This window comes from Apostichopus japonicus, chromosome 8 (assembly GCF_037975245.1).
Source record: "Apostichopus japonicus isolate 1M-3 chromosome 8, ASM3797524v1, whole genome shotgun sequence".
NCBI classification, from domain to species: Eukaryota; Metazoa; Echinodermata; class Holothuroidea; order Aspidochirotida; family Stichopodidae; genus Apostichopus; species Apostichopus japonicus.
This window is the reverse complement of record NC_092568.1, coordinates 30,673,709-30,696,738: the sequence shown is the minus strand read 5'-3', so window position 1 is coordinate 30,696,738 and position 23,030 is coordinate 30,673,709. Positions and strand designations below refer to the sequence as shown.

General features: G+C 35.2%; 2 protein-coding genes across 3 annotated transcripts in view; one reads left to right on the top strand and one right to left on the bottom strand.

Annotated features, from left to right (window-relative positions):
• LOC139971542 (thyrostimulin alpha-2 subunit-like) overlaps window positions 1-6,302 on the bottom strand; it is a 14,650-nt gene extending 8,348 nt beyond the window's left edge. Inside the window, exon 1 of one of the 2 annotated variants that reach the window (XM_071978108.1) lies at window positions 6,106-6,302. Coding sequence is in view for 1 of the 2 variants with exons in the window: in XM_071978107.1 (XP_071834208.1) it covers window positions 1,455-1,472 (18 nt within the window). In the remaining variant the exon portion in view is untranslated. Of the gene's footprint in view, window positions 1-1,454; window positions 1,602-6,105 lie in introns of those variants that run through there. The other variant, XM_071978107.1, reaches the window with a different exon arrangement.
• Window positions 1,823-23,030, top strand: LOC139971543 (glycoprotein hormone beta-5-like). Its single transcript, XM_071978109.1, has 4 exons — window positions 1,823-1,997; window positions 15,612-16,111; window positions 19,743-19,961; window positions 20,977-23,030. Exons 3-4 carry the CDS (start codon window positions 19,752-19,754, stop codon window positions 21,166-21,168), a joined length of 402 nt encoding a protein of 133 aa, XP_071834210.1. The 5' UTR covers window positions 1,823-1,997; window positions 15,612-16,111; window positions 19,743-19,751; the 3' UTR covers window positions 21,169-23,030.

Sequence of the window (23,030 nt, the reverse complement as noted above, 5' to 3'; positions counted from 1 at the left end):
GCACAAAACTCAACTTTGGCCCATGGGTTTCATGTCATGTTTTATGATAATATTTAATTTTGTGAATATTTTAAGTTTATTTGCCTGATTTGAACCTTCCAGGTGAGATTTTGGTGTATTAAAGTAAATTAGTTATTTTAACAGTCAAGTTTGTCTTCACCAGACTGTGGCAAAGTTCAACGCCAATTTGCCAAATGCAGCCCAAGTGCGTGCCGGTGAATATCAATTTGGACGCCATACATCATGATTTATTTATATTTTTAAAATAACTTCTAACAAGAAACTTTCATCCAATCCGTGTTCGGATTACAAAGAAGAACTATTCTACTTAATAAGTACTTTGTCCTCAGATCAGCTTATTGAGCATGTGTCTGTCCGCATCCCTGCACGACACACAAGCCAGGAGTTTTCTACACACTATAGCTAAGTTACATAAAGTCCTCAAGCTTCTTGGAAAGAAAATCTCTTCTTCTCCCCACTGATTTGAACATTTCCCAACGCTGCACCACCATGTTATTTGACTTGGCGAAATCACTCGAAGTTTCCCCTAATGGTAGGCCAATTATCTCCTGCAAAGGTACTCTTATTGAATATTTATCTGGTTTTGTACTTAAACCGCCACTGTTACCTTCCCTTAAATGCTATAGCTAGGACACTACACACTTCAGGACAATTAAGTCCTTCCCTGTTAATTTCCTGCTTTGTATTGCCTTGTAGTCTAATATACAACATGAAGAAGGTATCGCTGCTTGCAAAACGTGCTCTCAACAAATGGCTTTTCTCTACCTTTTTATAAACGATCCATCTTTGAATTTATACTACTAACTCATTATCTTTTTTTTTCGTGTTAAATGAGCAATTGTGATACCCCGAATCTCGTTAACTTGCTGTGAGGTGGGTGATAAACGAACTTATGATGAGTCCCAAAAGGACGAAAAGTGGAATTTTTCTGGTGTGTTGATCTTGATTAATTTAATATATTTCTGTCATACCACTTGCTACACATTCATTCTTTATGTATATATACAATTTCAGTAATTATATATATATAATTATAAAAGTATATATATATATATATAATTACATATATATATAATTACATATATATATATATATATATATATATGTGTGTGTTTGTATATATAATAGTATCATATTTAATACAGCATATAGGCCTAATTCAGAGTTGTATCGAATCGCTTCATTTTAAGGTCGAATCTATTTCAGTGATTTTCCTGATTCGATTAAAGTCATTGACACGGGTATTATCTCTTTATTGTTCGAGTCACATTCCACTTTTGATTTTGTATTTAGTGGTTCGTGTCATAACTCTTAACAAAAACAGAAGTAATCCGCAACAATGTGTGGACACGAATTGCATAGCAAAATCATTTAAACGAGATACATTATCAGCACATGAAAATATGGCCTACGTGATAAACTTGATATCTTACCTGATGACAAATATGCATGCATGCACAGACTAGCCGGGTTTTGTTTACAGCCCGTTACAGTTCAAGACGAGTGTAGACTTGTTGCAACCAACTGACGCAATGTTTTGTAAACACATCGGCTCTATAAATATATGACTTTATCAGCAGCATCGTGTGACACAAATTTATATATATTTACAGAACGATACGTCAATAAAATAGGAAGTTTGAACTGCATGCATTTGATGTTTATATTGAATGATAATATCTATAGTTCAATAGTAAAACAAAGAGAGAAGGAGAGATAAGAAAAATATCACCAGGTCAGTAAAAGAATCAATGAATATAGAAGGTTTCAGTCACTATATAAAAGTAACGTAAATAACAACGTTACGGGCAGTCTGTTTATAGTACAGTAGTGGGAATGACGAAGCACACGCTATAACTTGTCGTCTGCTCGAACACTTAGGATATTATAACGTGTCGTCTGCTCGAACACTTGGGATATATATAGCTTATACATATGCACCTGTCGGGAATGATTTTTGTTGAAGTTTATAGAAGGTAAGTCTGTGTATTACTATACACGTTTCAAGAAATGAAACTGGTTTTTATTTGTTCTATAGCCTAACATTTCCCGCCCAAACTTAATCATCACGTGTTTCTCCCTCTTTCTTTAATTTTTTTTCTTTTGCAATCCTATAGTTTCAAAGTTGTAGATACAGGTTTATCCTAATTTGCATATATTATGATGAAGGTCTGCAGCTTCATCGAGGCTAACCTTTTAAATCCAATTTAAATTCAATGTGGGTTGTAAGGATAGGCAGGAAATTTTGTAGGGTCGCCAAAACCAAAATCATTAAAAGGACAAGAAATAACAGAGATTTGTTAAGCAAAAAATTGTGATAAAATGTAGAAAATCAATTACTTCACCAGTTATAACACATTTTTTGTGCATAATGCATCCTTTATGATATTGAAGTTTCTCAAATTAAGGGGACGGGTTACTTCCTCCCCGTATGCCTCTTCCCCATGCGACAACATTACTAACTGGAGACAAAATCCCCAACTGGAGGGTCTCCTAGACTATGAAGATTTAAACTGGGGTCACTAAGCAAAAAAAAAAAAAAAAAAAAAATTGGATTTTTACAACAGTACTGTTACACGTTTTAAGTTGTTGCCGCATTTATTGACATTGACATTTTACCTTTAGCCTTGAAATGTGTAAGCCTACTAGGCCCTATACGTAGTAAAATATGTTAGTCAAGAAACGACTGCTCGTAAAGAGTAACTTTACATTCAAGGCTCGAACAAAATGATTCTGAACTTCAACAGTCTTACATTTTCCTAGATGAATAAATACATAAATACAAAGTACTGTCTCGTGTAACTTTGGAATGACTTTTATGACAGAAAAACCGTAAACCGATTCATAATGAAGTAAAATATGTAATTTGCAACGTTTCGTTCTGACTGACGCACAGGTGATTAGGCTGAGCTATTGTGTTACTATGATGATATGGCACAATTTGCAAGTGTGGCAATTGTAGGGTGCGCCACAGTATAGGATGTAGAGGATAGCATCGGTATATCGAATGGATTTTATTCTCTATAGCCCTGTATGCTCAAACACTATGTAGGCAAAATAAGTTCCCCGTTAACAGATAGAGTTATGAAGTTCATGTTTGATCTTGTACGTCGCATATCTGTTATTGACAATATAATCACTCGTTACACACACATCATTTTATATGTACATAATGTCAACGCGAACATTACGAAGTAATTCATTACGTCCCGCAATAAGAATAATAATAATAATGGTGATTAATAAGGCGTGAATATCCACCCGGAAGGGTGCTCAAGGCGCGGAAGAGAAAGAGAGAAAATAAATCAAGATATTTTACATCAGTATTCGCAATAACAATGATGACAATGACAATCTCATTCGACTTTTATAAACTAGACGGGGTACATCGGCTATGGAAACTTTTTGTAGGCATAACCTCGTCTCACTGCCATGGCTAGTGAGTTTGTATAAGGGGAATGGCCGAGGGGGAGGCAGTTGGGATGGGTGTGTGTGTGTGTGTGGGTGGGGGGGGGGCAGTTATATGATCCAGCCAAACAGGTTTTGGCAAAAATTTGGGTAGTCCGGACGACGTAACGTCACAACCAGAGATCTTACTGCTTACAATTTGGGAAAGCTTGATGTAATTTACATACGCCATTTTCTCTCAAAACTTAAAAATCAGGTAAGTTTTATCAATTCTTTTGTGAAGAGGCGTTTTGTAATTATTGGGTTATGAATACGATAAATATGACTTCTATACCAAAAACAATTCTGTTAAGGGCTTTTTTGGTTTGTTTTGCGAGGATCTCATCCTTACAGCTATCAGACTAGATCTTCTTCTATACAGTAGACTAGTCTTTATGCAGCTCCTGCATACATGAAGAATTGAAGTAAGTCCTAATACGTTCACCTGCAGCCACTTGTCTTGAATTTATAATATGTTGTGATAAAGATAGAACATGCTACAAAAAGTTGCATCTTTCTAGGCGACCTTATATAGGCCTAATTTTAATTATTATTTATTTTAGTGTTTACAAATGTACTGTGAAGGGATCCCCTTGAAAATGAAATGAAAAGAGAAAGGGATGCTAATAGGTACATTATATACAGGATTGTAGTATTTGTTTTTATTTCTATCTGACGTAAATTACGAGTATATAAATGTCCTTTTTTCTTGTTAATTTCTGTAGACGTGAGAGATCGTCAGACAATTGACGTCAGAGATTGTAACTATAGCAATGTTCCAACGTAACTATGAGATTGTAATTGATGTTAAATAAGGCAGTAGTTAATGTAGAGGTTTAGTTTATGTATGGGAAATTCCCTTTTCGCACCTTTTAAATAATTAAGAAGGAAACACCGTATTTATGCCACTCTGAAAGTTGATGTCTTTCCTTATGCAAACTTACCTTAAGCTTTAATCTTGATATATTAAAGTCCAAGAAACACGATAAATTATTGAGTGCTTGTAATGCTTCTACAGTCATTCCCGGGTTCAAAATAATGAGTTCAAAATAAGCTAAATCTATGGAATGCTCTTATTTTGCTAAATTGATTGCATTGTAAACATATCGTCTGAGGCCATGCAAACCTATTGTCTTCTATTGAATCATGTGTTGCATCTGATGAACTCACGTGTGTGTTAGGCTAGGCAGTACAGCAACTTTAATTAATGAGCCACAGCCGCTAAAAGGATCATTTTCTCCAATATTAAAAGTTTTGTTTTAACGTAGGCTAAAAAATGGTAACATTAAGCGTCCAAAGTGGGAGTGATTTCACCCTTGGGCAGATTCGAATTACATATTTATATAGTGGTAGTCAAATTGTTACCATGGCAACAAAACAACTCCACGTACATGTTACGTTGCGGTTGATTTTTGCTAGAATACATTGTACTTCAAGGAAGACCATTTAACTTGTAAATTACTTTGGATGTAACTTGTAGAGAGTTTTTAGAAGTGTATATATATATATTAATGAAAACGCAATGAGAAGGAAAATCCAGAACAGTGGAAAAACTTCCATATATTTTCTATATATCAATATATATATATATATTAATAATAATAATAATAATATATATATATTGATATAATTGAAAAGGCAATGAGTTGGATAAACTTCCAGCCTCTAACGGGATTCGAACCCGGGCCTCCCTCTTTTTGTATGCAGACACCATAACCAACGAGGCCATGGACGCTGATTGTATATATGTCCAGAGTTTCGAAACAAGCATGGAGGGTCCGTTAGTCCACTGTTGGCTTTTGTTACCTGCATCGAACAATACTAGTTCTGTTTTGGTGATAAATGTTGCCCTACTCTAGAGATCAATCATGATGCTAACCATCACGGAATCATTTATGATTCCTAAAGCCGGATCTCGAAAGAGATACTTTGAACAGACTCTGTCAAATGTAATGGGAATAAATGACCAAGGCATTTTAATTATTAAAATTAAAAGTAATATAAATAAAGCCTAACGTCTTAAGGATACTCAAAACCGAGATTACTGTCCCGGATGTTACGGCGTGGGAGGATTTGGTTCGCGGTTTAACTATTGAGTACCCCTGGGTATAACATTACAGTTATTGATATCACTTTGTGAGGTGCTCAACTTAAATGTTAAATGTTCAATGGTACATGGTTACGTTAGTCTGATATGAACACCAAAATATAGTAGATCGTTAACATTCAAAAACGCTGGCTGATATAGTCTGAAAATAAATAAATCTATTTTTTACATATTATATTCGTCAGTTTAACGCGTTATTCTGCTGATGATACTAAAGTGGCACATTTTCATCATTAATATCTTGGCAAACATCAATAACATAATAATATATATATATATATATATATATATATATATATATATATATATATATATATATATATATATATATATATATATGTGTGTGTGTATAACATAGTATACTAGTAATGTACATAGTTATTAGATATTAAACTTATCACAAAATACTGTCACTTTAGCGAACGATTATATGACGAAATCGATGCTAGACTATTACACGTCATGCATAAATGTATGTACCGTATAGTATCTTCCGCTATATGATGAAAAAAAAAAGAGAAAACACTCACCAATTTCTTTCTCTTGCTGATGTGTTTGGCGTTCGATGTATTTCTGAATTTTGATGACAACTGAATCTTTACTTTATCCCTTTTCTCAAATAGGATACATTTTCGTCAATCATTCTGTGTTTATGGAGGTCATAAAACTTTTAATTAAATATGAGCAGTGCGCCGAACCTACACGTAAAGAAGCTCATCTATATCTACACACGGACTGGCCAACCTCTCAATTACGCCCACATCAGCAAACAGCATTTTTGCTTCTTAATAGCTCGGTGAGGTCTCAATTGAGATCGCTAACTTCTACTCGAAGCGAAACTATACAAGAAAAAAAAAACACAAATTAAGCCTTAGATTCCGCCACATTAATTTTACTTTTATTCGATTTTCCATTTGTTTGTACTTGATGAACTTGATGAACACCAGAAAGCTTTTTAATATAGCCTATTGACATTACTTACATATACTAAAACGAAATTCAATGTGAGCCCTCTTTAAACCAGTCTACGTGGGTTATGATGATGAATAAAAAATGAACCATATGTTTCGTAGTAATATACTTGTGACTGTTAAAGTGGCCCTTGTAACGTAATATACACGCTAAATAATGTGAGTAAAATAAAACGTAGTATACTTTATTATCATTAAGTGCACAATGTTACTTTCCGAAGCAATACCGACACTTTTAATTTAAACTGTTTTATATTTTTGCTTTGTGTGTGTTCGATCAGTGCTTTTATCGATCCGAGATTTTACCAAACGTATTAAAGATTGATCAAATATCAAATTGCTAACTGGTCAAATCACACGCATCCATGGTAGATTGTGCCTTCAAATGAAGGTTAATGGACTATAACAATAAATCTGTTTGAAGTAATTAGTATTATTTTTTCGCCAAGATACTTTTATATAAAATGGTGTCTTTTGTTCTTAAAAATATAGAACTATATTACTTCAGGGCGGGCAAAAATTAAAAAAAAGTTGGCACGTTGGAAGGAATTGGGGCTAGATAGGATATTTTTAATTTCGATTGATGAACTTTGATAAGCATGTATGCAGTCAGGCAAATGGCAGTTTTCGTGTTTACTCATTAATTAACTCTTTGGGGTACGGGAGGGAGCCGAGGGTTGAAGATCAGGGTATAGGGGGTTCATCGCTCAGCGTATCTGTATCGTATTACTGTTATGATACTAAAACATTTTACTTGTCCAATATAAATATCGCCCAAGTTCAGTTCACAAATTAACATAGGCTACACCGTATAGTTTCTACCATACTCTGTTAATTGCATCACATAAAGTAGCCTATGTATGACATACAACGTTATCAAAACATGACCCAGATTGCACCATAATGAGACTCTTCTTGTCAAAATCACACTTTTAATCTAAAATTGGAACACATGTATTCATCACAGATAAAAATTTCGAATAAAGGGACTACATCAGTAATTTTTTAGTCGAATAAAAGGTTTATTTTAGTTCATAACAATTTGACATTAAACGATGCTTTTATCGTCAAACAATTGCCTGGGGATTCCGTGTATGAAGGTATTTTAAATTATACCTTTCTTTGTTTCTATATGTACGTAAATGAAGGGCTTCGTTGTCAGACCTTAATGCTTTATAAAAGGGAAGTAAAGTGATTGGATTCTTTTGCCTGCAAAATCTTCGAGTGGATGCAACATAAAGACCTGGATAGATTCGTTCTATATTTCGTGCATTTTTGCTCGTCATGAAACGAGAACATGTAACAGCAGTCAATACATTTGTAAGATATATGGACACGTTGAGTGGTTAGATGGTAAAGGGGGAGGGGGGGGGGTAGGAGGGGGATACATATTTTACAGGTTCAGATGTAAGCCCTTTGATTGATATTTCAAAACAATTGAATTAAATGAACATATAATATGGGGAAAAAAAAGTAATGTATTGTTATTTTCTTTACGAACATGAAGAGGGCCTGATGACATTATTCTTCCCCGGGCACGATCAGACTCTCTCCGCCCCTTGATTCATATGCAAGTCTTATTTGCATATTATTTTGGTATATGGAGTAGCCTATAATAGATAATACATGCACATATTGCAAGAATATGAGTTCTTTAATGTGACATACACATGACGGCGGAACCAGTCGGGCTGGGGGGGGGGGGGTACTGGGTGATATGTTCCCCCACTTTTGGCAATCCTAAACATTAGCAATGAAAAATCCAAACGATAGCAGACATATAATTCTTTTAACGTAAGAATATTCGGCTATAACCAGTCAAATCGTTTTTCAGTGCCGGTGCTGCTTTAATAGCCTTCATGTGATTTTTTTTTGGCTTATGAATTCATAGCAAGACGCATGTCGAGAAATTGTGGTCTCATTAAATTGATTTGGACCACTTATACATACCGTTCTTCCACATGTACTTTGTTCCAAAATATTATGGAGGTATAGGACACGAAAGTTAATTATATTATAAAAAATAGCCTTAATTAAAATCTGTAGTAAACAACGCAACATAAAACTATTTAACTAATTTAACGATATGCAATTATAAGCCATGCCTTTTATAGTCTAGTTAAGTCGTTTATAGTCCAGTATAGCCGTTTTATAGTCACGTACGGTAGTTGTTTAGTCGTGTTATAATTCTAGTATCCAAGCTACAAGTGCAAGCTTAAGATTATACAACAAGTAACAGTACATGGGTTTCAGTGCCCTTTACCAATTCCCCTCCCCTCTCCTCCAAAATAGCCCTCCACTTGCCCCCCCCCACCCAACCCACCCACCCACACTTCTTGCCCACGCGAGATCACAAAGAAAAATCGATATTGGGCATCAGGTTATTCCTCTGAAACATTAAGACTAATAGATTTCACCTTTACTTTTCCAGTTGTGTTGGTTTATCAAGACTTCTTCAGACTTTAGAATTTATCATTGCATTCACGCATGCGCATGCAGGTACTCTAACAAGTGCGTTACACCTGAGTTCATGATCTATGAAAAGTGTTATAGTTACCATGGAAACACTTGGCGGTTTCGTTGGGTTTGTCCTTTGGGCAGTGGCACACCAAAAATAGCAACATTTATCTAGATAAATCTTCTTTAAATAACGGTGTAAGATTAAAGTAACCGCTATTTTAAGTGAGCAAATTAATCCTTACTTGTCACAAAGGAGAGAACTTTTTCATATGGTTAGGGCTAAGAAGTAACGCAAACATTACTCTATGATGTTTCAAAGTAAAAAGAAATCTCCAACGATAATATACTTATACGACTCCTTCTGCATGGTGGAGGTTTTTAGGAAGCGTTTCACTAATACGTTGATATTTTTAATCTGTTGGTTGAATTGTTTAGTCGGGTTGATGACGTCAAAAAGCATCTGCCGCTAAAAAATCAGTAAGTCTTTGTTAAGTCGCTTGTTCTTGGTAAACATAGTGTCTCTGTGGTTACTTTTATGTCATAGAGTTTTTTGAGTTGAAGGTACAAAGTTGGCAATATTTGTTCAATGATGTCCACACGCAGCTTTGTAGCCTTATCAAAGATGGGACGTTGGGCAGATTGCCGAGTGTACGATGTTTCAGTCAGATTCATCATTTTTGGTCCAACCAAGCCCCACCACCCCCCACCCCACCACAAACGAAAATGGAAAAATTTGACCCCATACCCACGGTACTTCTTTTGTCTCTGTAAATAGACGTCTTTTACGCCATTAAACGTATAATGAGTAAAATTACGTATAAAACCTTTCACATTGTAATTTTGTTTGTGATAAAACAAATAAACAAAAAACAAACCCTCCTCGCATTGCATGCATGTGCAACAAATTTCTATTCTGTCCTTAATGCAGAAAAAGATTTTAAAAATTCAGCACGGTTACCAGTTGCCAGTAAAAAGCGAGAATTTTGATGAGACATATCTGGATAACTACCTAACAAATTCAATAATTGTAATTTCGGATTTATCTGTGAAAACAAGTCAAATTTATAAGAAAATATATGGCAAAGGAAAGGACAATTTACTTTCCTGAGAAATATAGAATTGATTTAAGGCGGTATTTTTCTTCTTGTTAGTTGATCAGATGTCCTGACAATATTGTCAGAAAGAATATGAGACCGGTTCCCCAAGCAACAAGAATCACAAACACCTTAATTCAGTTACTAATTAGCGTGTTAGAAAATTGGAATCTTAATTCGGTTTGCTATTGACTTTCGAATGTCCTTGATATTAAAGTGACTCAGCTATAATCATCATATGTGTGTACCCACATTAGAGTGTGTGTTTGTGTGGTTATCATGGTCATGTGTGGTATTACCAAGAAAACATTCCTCGGCAAGGTGAATCCCCGTGTGGTTATTAGCACATTAATGGTTCCCATTGTTCAGATTGTAAATATGTTTATTCATAAGTTGCAACATGATATGTTGATACAAATGCCACGTCTTTCTCATCAGTTATTCAGATTTCTGATTTAAAGCAGGTTGCGCTTTTTTTTTTAATACTAAATCTACATTTATAGGTCTATAACAAATTTTCGCATCTGGATGAAGGCTACAGTAAACTAACCTATTTACTGTTCTTTTACTGTTAAAGGGTTTCTTTATAATTAGCTCTCGATTAGCCTTAAATATATGTTAAATCCGGCAACAACGATCTTCCGGCCGATATCTGTTTTCTTTTTTCCAGAACAGCAAATCGCCGTAACATAGCATTGGCACTACTAGGAAAATTAGGTTCATGGTTTAGAGTTACAAAAGCTGATAATGATCATAGGGGTGAGGGAGGGGGGGGGTGGGAGAGATTAGTGACTGAATTATCATGTCGATGTATCCATTCCGGTTCTGGTTACTTGCATAAAAAAGAAGGGGAAAGAATAAAAGTATAAGGCATCGTGCTTGGGAAAACTGTAGTGATTTGTCTAGTATACGCTACAGCAAGGACTTCGGACATTCCTGCATCGATCTATAAACTAATATACATTCAGTGTCTTTGCCTATGCGGAAGGCTGAATATCTGCATAACTTGTGACATCAGCATATACATGTAGGAGTGTGGTTCCTACGCCTACAAGATAGAAATCTGTCCTGATGTTTTTCTTGGGGGGGGGGGAAGGGGCGTAGAGGTTCCAAATGTGAAAGATGGTTTTATAAGGACATGCCATGTCCTATTTAAATTGACCAATCTAGGAAAATGGGTACTTGAATTGATCACGCTCAACTTAGGGATTGAATGAAAACTGAAAAACCTCCGTAATTTCTGACATACACACGAAGGTATAGCAAAGGCTGACTTATGCCGCAGATTGAAGGAAATACCCGAGAACCTTCTATGCTCATGGCAACACCGGAATCTTGATATATTTATCTTGCAGATTTATTCTGTTTATAGTAAAAACATTAACAGCTGTGACTTAACGCTTCTTAAGGTGACATAATGGTGTGTGTTTAAAGCCCACGCCTTAGTTACGCCAACACGGCGTCTCAAGGTGACCCACCCCTTCAGCCACTGACGACGCCGCTTCTCGCTATTTATATATAGCTGATAGGTCGATCTAGGTCAAATGTCAATTCGACACTTTAAAGCAAATAATTGTAGCGAGCGGTGTAAAGTCACCTTCATTTCAATTAACTTCCTTTGATTTCTCTATTTCCTTTTCAGATGGTTAATTGTTAGTAAGGAATATCCTAGGTTAAACATGAAGACGTACAGAAAGGGGGGGGGGGGAATTGACCACCTCACCCCACCCCTCCCTCTCCTTCTCTTCTATCAATCTTAGTTAATGGTATTACTCTGCAAAGAAACTCGAATTTAAATACCATAAGAAAATATTATTATACAAAAGTAGAGAAATAAGTTATGACTCACAATTGTCAAGTAAGGGGAACTGTTTTAGAAAACGTATTGGAATTTTCGGTCCTCGTTGGACCTTCGTCAGCAGTACTTGGCAGTGGAATGAAAGGTAAAAATTGTAACAAAATGAAACTATGACGCTAGTTATGTGTGAGTCCATGGCATGATGGAATTGGTACCACAAAAACCATGACTATATACAGGAAGCGGATTAAGGAGCAAAGAATAAGAATAACGGATTACATATATGTTTTTGGAGCTGGTAGTTGTTAAGGTGTGGGTCCCAAGTCTTGGTTGGGGCCGGTGATGTGAGACTTAATACGAAAGATCCAATTGATTTCATTCCCTCTTGAAGTTTTAGGCAATTAAAATACCTTTTAAGTTTTTGAGAGAATGTCTCTGAAGATTGAAATGTTCGGAAACGAGGAATTCTGCAAAGTTATCACAAATTTATTGTGTTGTGATTATTAAAACGTAAGCGGAAGCTAGAGCCTATTTCACATACACTGACCTTGATACATGTGAAATCCTTAAAATATCGTGGACATCAATAAAATGCGTATTGTGGAATATTGATAAGAATTTAAGTTCTGTGAAAAGATTTTGCGTTTAATAAAACGTCAGCAAGTTTCTTGTAGCAAGAGAGACACGGAAGAAAAACGAGAACGAAAACAGATTTGCCTGACCTTGCGTAAAATATTCAATTGATCTTTCCTTTTTAAAAGTTCACTTTATTCATCCAAATCAAAATGTACAAATAAAACAAGTGCACTTTGTGCACTTATTGACAAGTACTAAACAAAATATAGTAAAGTTGTGTAATAATCGATACATTGATCTTTATTTATGGTGAAGACAGTAGAGAACCAAACTATGTCTCCACCGGGATTCGAACCCGGGCCTCCCGCTTTAAATGCGGGCACCCTAACCAATTGGCCATGGACGCTAATTGTATACCCAGAGGTTCGAAACCGGTAAGGAAGGTCGCAATTTCACTGCAGGCGTTTGTCACCTGTATCGAACAACACTAGTTCTGTCTTGGCAGCCGATTCACATGCACAGAGATTACAGTAACTACTGTAAATCTTAAAGTTTTGTACCACAGTAAAAACCTATTAGCACATGCTACCGATTTATAGCACAATCCAGTTTTTACTGTGGTACAAAACTTTAAAATTTGAAGTAGCAACTGTGTTCTCTGTGTGCCATCGGGCGGTCATGGTGACATATTTGCCTTACTTTAGAGATCAAACATGATGCGCTAACCAACTCTCTCCCTCTCTCTCTCTCTATATATATATATGTTTTTCTTAACTGTATTATAACACTAGGCTGTTAAATAAAGTCACAAGTTAAAAACAAAACAAAAAAAAAACTTTGAGAAATCGAATGTCAAACGACGAGGGACTGTTGGATTGATGAATGTGTTAATTTATTTTCAAATCATGATAACCTTGGGGAGAATCGCATATTTTCTCATCAAATGTCCTTTATCAAACTGTCATCAATGATTGGATTGTAGATATGAAGTTCGTGTATTGACATAAATATATTTGATAGACTCTTCTGGTCTCTATATCAATAGTTGTACACTCCGTTGATCTGCAGTTGTATAGTCTGGAAAACACTTGCAATATAACCCGTGCTCGTTCGTTGCAATCGATCTATTATTTCAGCCACTTTGCAACTTCAAATTTTGTCTTTTCTCAGGATCCATTGTTTCCCATAATTTCTGTCCTAATGTCGAATCTTCTGTCAATGAAATTGAGTTTTAAGGAAAAAGTTTGACATAAACTCTTCTGTTTTATAATGTCCAAAAAGTAGAAATGTATGTATTGCATGTATGTATGTATTTTAGACCCTCCTGCAAGCAGGAACTCGCGAAGAAGCCTCATTGGCTTATCAAAGCCGCAAACCGACCGAAGTCAGTCTCTTTTTCAGATTCATATTTAACGTCCATGATTATGAATTGTCAATTGTCAACAACTCTGTAACTGGACGACATACATTAATCTTGGCGTGACTCGAACTCGGGACCTTATGATTGAAAGGCACCAGCGTTAACCACTAATCTAACACTCCGTGTGTAGCCTAACGTTCAGAAGTAAAGAACATTCCTTAGCCTAACCAGTAATATATTTTGTTCCCGTCACAACCCATCATCCTATGTGCATAATACTCATATTCATACCGCCACGAATCACCTTCTTCAAGCAATTCAAGATTATGTAATTCACCAACTATTTTATATTTTTTTCGTCTTTAAAATCTCTTGAATCTGTGTTTTCCCCTGTCCCCTGCACATTGCTTTCAGGCCGTTGTGCCTCCCATTTGTAAGGGCGGGGTAGGGGATAGGGGTAGGGCAGTAGCACAGAATATATATATATATATATATATATATATATATATATATATATGTATATACCTCTACCCTGGATTGGATTGGCTTTTATACATATTACATATGATCAGCTAACGTTTACATCTTTAACGGGGAATAGTCCAGAGTCCAGATAGTATATCCTTCGTGTGCTAATTGCAAATTGACACCAGCAAAGTTCCGATCTGCATATATCATAGACCAATATCATCATCTGCATGCCAACCTGTTTCTATGATGACCCCCTAAGGTCGAATTAAGCACATCTCAGTGTAAATGTTGATAAGGCCCATATTTTAAGAACATTAATTTGTAAGAAAAGGCACACCTTAAAGAGTAATTGAAGTGCAGGTTTTTAATGGAAGCAGCACATTTAAAAGAAACGACCGATAGAAATTGTTAAGAGATTCTACCCTGAAGCGTATATACAGCAATAGGCGCATCAGGTGGTTCACTGAACCAGGGACCCCGATGTCCAGGGGGTCACAAGGGGTTAGGTCCATGAGTTTGAACCAACTGATCAAATCTGCCAGTCATACTTGTTCATGAATAAGTAATGAGTACCAACATGCCTTATATGTTGTTTTACTTCACGAACAACTGTTTTCTCTTTCTAGTTGAAAAATAAAAAAACTGCAGGCAAATATCAGATCTATTTAAATGCCTTTTCTCTTGTGTAATATTTATGACTTTAACACAGTTTAGATTAAGTAAAAGGGGTGAAGGGGGCCCAGGTCTTACTCTTGAACCTGGGCCGAAGGGGCCCCTGTAACCCTATAGCTACGGCACTAATCCCATGTACAAAACCTTTTTTACTTGCATATTACCGTTCTCGTAAAGGAAGGGTAAGACGTTTTCCACTTTGCTATATACTTAAGTTTTTGCTTTGTCATCCAGTGCTTCAGGGAATGAGACATGGATTTGCATATACGTTGCACAAGAAACAGGTCAAAGTGGAACACATTACAGTCTTTACTTACGTAAGGATAACGACCATATCAATTGATTAATGTCCAATTCAAGTTCTAAGCCATATACATGTTCCATTGCATGTGCTTATATAGATTGGGCGATAAATCAAACGACTCACCCGAAGTCTGGATTTGCTGATAGAAGCCTAAGATTAGATGAACCGAATTAACGGATATTAGCACTTCTAGAATACTCAAGAGGGTAGTTTTGAAGTATCCTTAAGATCAAACAATGGAGGGGGAAAAAGTTGATATATTTGAGGGTGATTTAGAAAGTAAAGAAGAAAGTATTACTTTATCTGATTTCCTCTATGCGTCATTTTCAGAAACCGGAAGAAGTGTTTCTTCGAAATTCTACCGGAAGATCCATGATATGGCGCGTTTTGAGAATTTACTACAGGGATAAATACGGTATATCAAATGTCGCAGTGAAGAAACTTGAAAGAGAATGACTACAAACTATTTCGCCCACATCCTTCCAGACGTTTACTAAGAGCAAACATGCTCTATGACGTCATACGAAGCTTACAATCCCGTGGACTATTGCAGCGAGTGAGATAAGGATTTTTTTTTTAGAATATCAATGAAAGAGAACCACAACTGAACATAACGATCGCCAGCTACCTCGAGAGATAAACGTTCATATCGCCGCCATTCAAGTGCATTAAAATATAACACAAATGATCTGGAGGTGCTTTTAGAAATAAATATAGATTGAAAATTCCATTGTAATAACAAAACAAGGATTTGTGTGTGCATCTGTAAGAAACGAACAGAAAATATTTTGAAGATTGGGAAGAAACTCAAAGGAGCCAATAGAAAACAAGTGAGTTGAAATTTTCATTATTTCAATATTGAAGTATGCATTATACGATACGACAGTTTAATATAATATTGGACGGATATTTCTTGAGGGACTGAAAGAGGCAGAGAAAAGAAAATAAAGAAAACATATCAATTAACATTAACAACGATGTAGAAGGTTATTTCGTAGTATAACTGGGTATATATAAATATATATATATATATATATATATATATATATATATATACAGATATTTATATATACAGATATTTATATATATATGATGAAAAAATTCATATTGTTGAGAAGATTGTTTCTAAAGAAGGAGTAAAATAGTGGATTTCAACTATACTCTTCTAACAATTTTGTAGTAATTGGGACAAACGGGAATCTTTCGGATTTGTATAGGCCTAAGTATGAAACCCAAATGACTTTGGTTCATCATTCACGCGCAGAGAGAATTGCAGTGTAATGTGTAGAAGTTGCGAAATACTCGTATGTCGAAATCTGCCTGTATGTATCCATGAGATGATACGACCCATTGATCTTGCCTGTATGTTCCTCTAGATAGCCCCTCGGCAAACAGATTAACATAGTATCACATCACTAAATCGATAACGTGGATTAACGCTTTTTCTTTAAATATTTCATGAGTTTAATTACCTATTGTACCTTCGGTGAGTTGCACATATTTATACAGTGTCTGAAGAAATACAGAAAGGAACTTGCGTAATATATATATATATATATATATATATATATATATATATATATATATATATATATACAGGAAAAGTATAACCTCAAAGATTTGTATATACTGCAAGTGGTTGCTGTAACGACAAATTCATGCAACCTTTACATCATGTTACATACATATATAGGATACTATAATTTCTTATTTTTTTTATGAAATTTAGTGTTGCTTATCAAAACCAAAATCCAAATTTACTGCCTTTTTCAAGTTTGCCCAAGTTTAAGATAAATTAGGGATATGACCTTCATCACGTGGAGCTACTTGATAATTGTACGACGTCACAAATACCTCAAACGCATGCGCACCTTTCAATGCTTTTCGTTAACTGCTATCTATAGTATACCGTTACCTTTCGTCATCGATTGAGTGACGTCATAACTTCATAATGATCCTGTTCTGAGCTATATTCACGAATATTTAAAATAGTATATCCATCGTTTTTAAAAGTCTGTATTTCTTGACCTATATATAAATAAGCATTCTCCCAAATCACAAATTAGAAGCAACAATACCTTACTTACTACAATTTCTTTACGTTTATATTTTATATTGTAAAATCATGGTTATAACTGTTATACACCTTAATACTTATGCAATGAACTAGGCAACGAAATAAGCTTTATGCAGTTGGCGCTTTGTAAACTCTCCTTTTAGAAACAAGGTCGACTGGCAAATTGATATACAGACAACTGGAATAGGCATAGCTTTTCAAAGATAAACAAAATCTCTCTCTCCGCCCCCCCCCCGCCCCCTCCAAACAAGGGAGGAGAGAGAGAGAACGAATTTAGCACAACTGAAGTATTTCAATGAGCCTACTCAGGGGTAAAGATGAGGACATATAAAAAGATCGGCACGAATTATTATCGGGTCAGCTTATCTAACAAGCTGATCAGCATAACAGCTAAAGCTGCATAATTTTAAGAGATTTCGGGATTGATCAAGTTTGAGCGATTCAGAAGAACAGTCTCTTCTTTATTCTGTAAGTATTTTTATAAAAGGTTTCCATTAAAGCGACACAATTGCAGAATCACGGAATTTTCCCCCGGGAAACAGTAACTGCGGGTAAAAGTTGAGGTAATCTAAAATATGAATCTCATTATAGACACAAATGTTTTGCATTTTGATTTCTCAATGGGGTACCGTTCAAAGGCAATTTTCAAAGTTGGCGATATACGATATAGTGTGACAAAAATATGACCCACACAAAAAATAAATATATATAAATATATATATATATATATATATATATATATATTTATATATATATATATATACACATATATAAATAAATATAAATATAAATATGTATATATATATATAAATATAAATATATATATATATATAAATAAATAATAAATAAAAAATAAATAAAATCCTTCTATTTCTGAAGATACGAAATGGTGCATCTACCTTGCTGCTGTTTTTGTATTCTACTTAATTAGTCCATATCATATACATATTTGTACTTTTACATTTTAAGACATATTACATATAATCGATAACAAATTGTAACACAGTGCATGTCGTGTTCTGTAACCTATATGCACCACGCAAGATAATTATGATGATTCATCATAATGGAAATCCGTCTCCGGGTATTGTTTTATCGTAAACTAAACAAATTGTTTACAAAGCTTGATTAATCGTTATCTTTGACTAGGATGATAATTTGTAATACAGTACTACATGTAATATAGATAGTCTACGACGTTGTTAACAAGCAATGCATATATTTCGTACAGAATTTTGTCATTAAATGTAATAAATAGACTTTTGTTTGTGACCTATCAAAAATCAATAATGAATCGTTACTTAGAAAAGATTGTCACATTATCTTCTATCTTTATTTATATATATATATATATATACGTATATACTTATAAATAAGTACACTTAACTAAGGAGCAGACGGAATATCATAATGCACTATCTAACTAGTAAAAAAAAAAACATATGAAAACACAAAAACAGTTTTGCGACCTAGTTTGTATACAGAGTTGATTTATTTTAGGCACCACGTGCTGGGAATTGCCTTGTACTTTAAGAAAGCATAGCAACTTGCATATGATGGAAACAATTGTTTAACCTACTTAATTTGAGATTGGCATCTCAACCTTGAAATTATTAAATGGATCATTCTTGTTGTTCATGAATTTATTGGTGATATTATGGGGGATCCGATGTTTTGAAAGATTTAGCTTTTTCGTTAACCTTTCTTCCCTTGTGAGGGGCATGGGGAAGGGGAGAGGGAGATAGAGGGGGGGGGGGTTAGTTGGTATTCTGTAAAACTGCAGCGTGATTTTAGCTGATGTTAACATATCAACACCATGATGTCATCAGAACTTGAAATGGATCATACACTATTTTGCTTTTGCAAACACAGGTTTATATATGAAACGATTGACATTACTGAATATTCATAGGAAGTCACAGACATTTGACCTTAAATAAATAAATAATAAATATAGCACCACCTTCTGCTTGAAACATACGATCTTCAGAAATCACGCCACAGTCGTGAGACGAGGAATTGACACTCAGACTAAAATATAAATATTTATAGAATGATCTGATTGACATTCCGACTGGTAAACTCACGCTAAGCAAATGAAGACGAAGAGATATAGAAAGGTGATACACACACACATATATATATATAATAATAATTGTTATATACACATCGTTAAATTTACGGCGTTGTAACTAGCGGTATATAGGCCATAAACTAGAAAGCGATCATTCACGGAACTCTATATAATAGGCTAATGCATATCAGGTGTAACAGGTGACTGTGGAAATACCGAACTGCTTCATGCGTTCATAGCCTATTAGAATCAAAACAAAACAAACCAATATTCAGTGATTTTATTTCGCTAATTTCTGATTGCTCTGCAGAAACGGAAAATGGAACAGACTTCGAAGATATTAGTATTCTTGCTTGTCGTATTCACCTTTGTTGCTATAAGGAGTACTTCAGCAAACCCAGCCCCTCGAGGGAGTGTACCACTACGATGCATGGTTCGTGAATATACAGCCTACCAGGCTGAAAAAACAGGTTGCAGACCTCAACCTCTTCTGGTAGATGCTTGTTATGGCCTTTGCGACACATTTCAGGTAAGCCATCAGATTAGAACAAATTTGGCCATTTCTATTTTTTTTTTTGAAATCCACGTTTAAGACTCTTATGGGCATTTTTTTTATCACATTGTGTAAAAAATTGTGTAATAATTATGAATGTAGGTCTTTCTTCAAATTTTACTTCAAACAAATTTTATTGTATATACTGTTAAATTTTCATCATTTTAATAGTTGCAAGTCATTGCTCGAGGTGAAAAATTCGAACAAGTACTAATATCATCTGTGAACTGTTAATGATTTTAGTACCAAAACATGAACTTGTTAATGAGGAATGAAACCTTCAGTTTTTTAATATTCAAAACTTTGATACCAGTACTTGATATTAATATAAATCACCTCAAGAAAAAAGAGGGTAAATATTCAAAATGTCTCTTGTTTTTTTTCATTATTTGAAACGAGAATTGACTTATTTAACTATATTATAATTAATTGTAGTATATTATTTATATTTAGTATATACAAAGTAACCACCATTAAGCTATGATTTTTAATTGACACCTGGCACGTATAACCCTTTAGATCTTTCATGTGGGTTGGACCTTTCCCTTCAAATCCTCCTCCCCTCACGCTAACACCCCGAATTGATTCCTGTTTTTTCTCCCCTCAAAATTAAAAGTATAAGGCCATGGGACAGCGACGACACCAAGACGGGGAGGGGAGGGGGGTGGATATTTTTCCTACAATCATGATGCGTGGCAAAACAACACTGAAACTTCTCTAACCCCTCCCTCCAACCTACCCCCACCCCAGATATGGTCCGTGATGTGCACTTCATATATACAGATGCAATTTTGCATTTCGAAAAAGTCGTTCTCAACTATTTGTTTGTCACCCACTTCCCCCCCCCCCCCCTCCCTCCGACTCTGACTAGGAATGATTCTAGCCTCTCAAAATATTTTCCGTCTTATATGTTGAAGATTCTTATGAGTAAATAATTAGATCTCTTTGATTTCATTCTTTTCTTTTCTGCTATCTTTTTCATATCTATTAGGTACCAGCTCTAAGACCGCCTTTCAAGCATTCTCAGCATAAAATGTGTTCGTATGGAGACACTGTAGAAGTTACGATTGAACTAGACGACTGCGATGAAGGAGTTGATAGGACTTTTACATATCTTAACGCAAGGAACTGCGTCTGTCGGAAATGTTCTCCAGAAAACACATTTTGCTTAGGTATCCATTGATAGATCGCTAGTGGAATCAACAATGGAATTGATTTCCCGCTGTATAAACACAGCATAGATGGATCTGCGTTTTCGCGCGCGTGATGGCCGCTACGTCTTGAATCCTGAGAGGAAGATGTTGTTGCAATCACTTGCATTATTAACGAACAGATTGACAATATTAAAGTCGATATGTCGTCTTTTGAGGTACGATCCGGGGATCCCTGTGACCTAATAGTTTCAGTATACAGTTCGTTGGTGGAAGTACATGATTTGGTTATGATGTGTGATATCAATTTGTACTAACAGTTGTTTTTTGCAGCCTTTGCTCGAACACCGCGTTGTACTTTTCAGTAATAACACTAGGCTATAAAGTAAAACAGCGGTAATGCACCCTCAACTGGTCTACTTGTTGCCATGGTGATTAATCGCTACAGTAATTCATCAGCAAATGCATCGGCAAATTAGATGACAATACCTTTAGACTGTTTTAATTGCTTGGTCGAAGTTGAACAATGAGGCTTTTCATTTTTTGTCTTCGCAAACCTTTACGTACATGTCACAGCTCCGTAAAAACCCGTCAAATACATTCGGAATTGTTGGTAATAAGAAGTTCTACAATCAGTGATAAATAGCCTATATGTGCAAAGTAAGTGCAGAACTTCCACTGCAAATATATATTACCTACGATAGGATATATGATAATTACCAGTTGCGTACAACAGGAAGATCTATTTTATTTTTTACGTAAGTCCATAAAAACGTCACATAAGATCCGTATCCGTTGAAATATAAAGCGTGTAAATATATTACGTGGGCGATATTTTGACGTTTTTTTTTTTTACATGTATATCATCATCATCATATATAGGCCTATAGAGGAGACATTTAGAGACACTTGCCCATTAAAATGATTTGTATATTGCTACATAAAAGTTGACATTTCGTCATTAAAATTGTATGTTACTACATCAAACATTCCCATGATAGGATATTTTTTTTGTAAAGATTATGGAAACTATTGACTACTGTTTGGTTTCTATTTAAGTGATATGATTCAAATTATGCGTCGACTCGACTGTATAGTCTGGTGGTACCCATTGACAGATCAAGGATTTCTCAAAGGGGGAGGGATGGGTGAACGAGTCTGTTTGGGAGGGGGGGGGGTGGTGAATATCGTTATGCTGTTACCGAAATTGCTACCGAAAAGGCAGTGCATAATATATTTGTCCACTAAAAAGGAAACTGGGCCAGGCGGGGGGGGGGGTGGGGGGCGGACTTCCGGTCCCTCGCTGGATCCGCCCCTGGTATTTTACTCTTCAGTTTTAGAGGAATGGTTCACGAGGAACAAGAAAACATAACATGTTTCTGTAGTCTAATAAAATAGTAACAGATAACGATGACATGACGCAATACCTTCACAGGTTGGCGAATTGAACACTACATTAAAATGTGGGACACAAAACATTCTGTATTTTGACCAATGGTGTATAACTCGTAAACAATAGGTATGATTATACATATAGATCATGTACTTATATTGTACGATACCCTACTATGTGTGAATATTACACATCTTGGTTAGAATGTTGGACAATTAACTTAGAAATGAAACTTTCAGCCTAGCTGTTGTAATCTAACCTGTGATATACCTCATGTTATTTGATAAAATAATCTACTTTTAAAAGTGGTTGAAATTATTACATTCTGTTAAAATGTATTACATTTTAACAGAATTTCAAAGGAAGTGTGACAACGCACATTGAATATCATCTATGTTTATAATTCGGTTTCCCCGTTTGGTTTGTACATATCGTAATGTTGTATTATTAATATGTTTTTGGTTTTATTATTATTATTATTATCAACTTAATAATAATTAT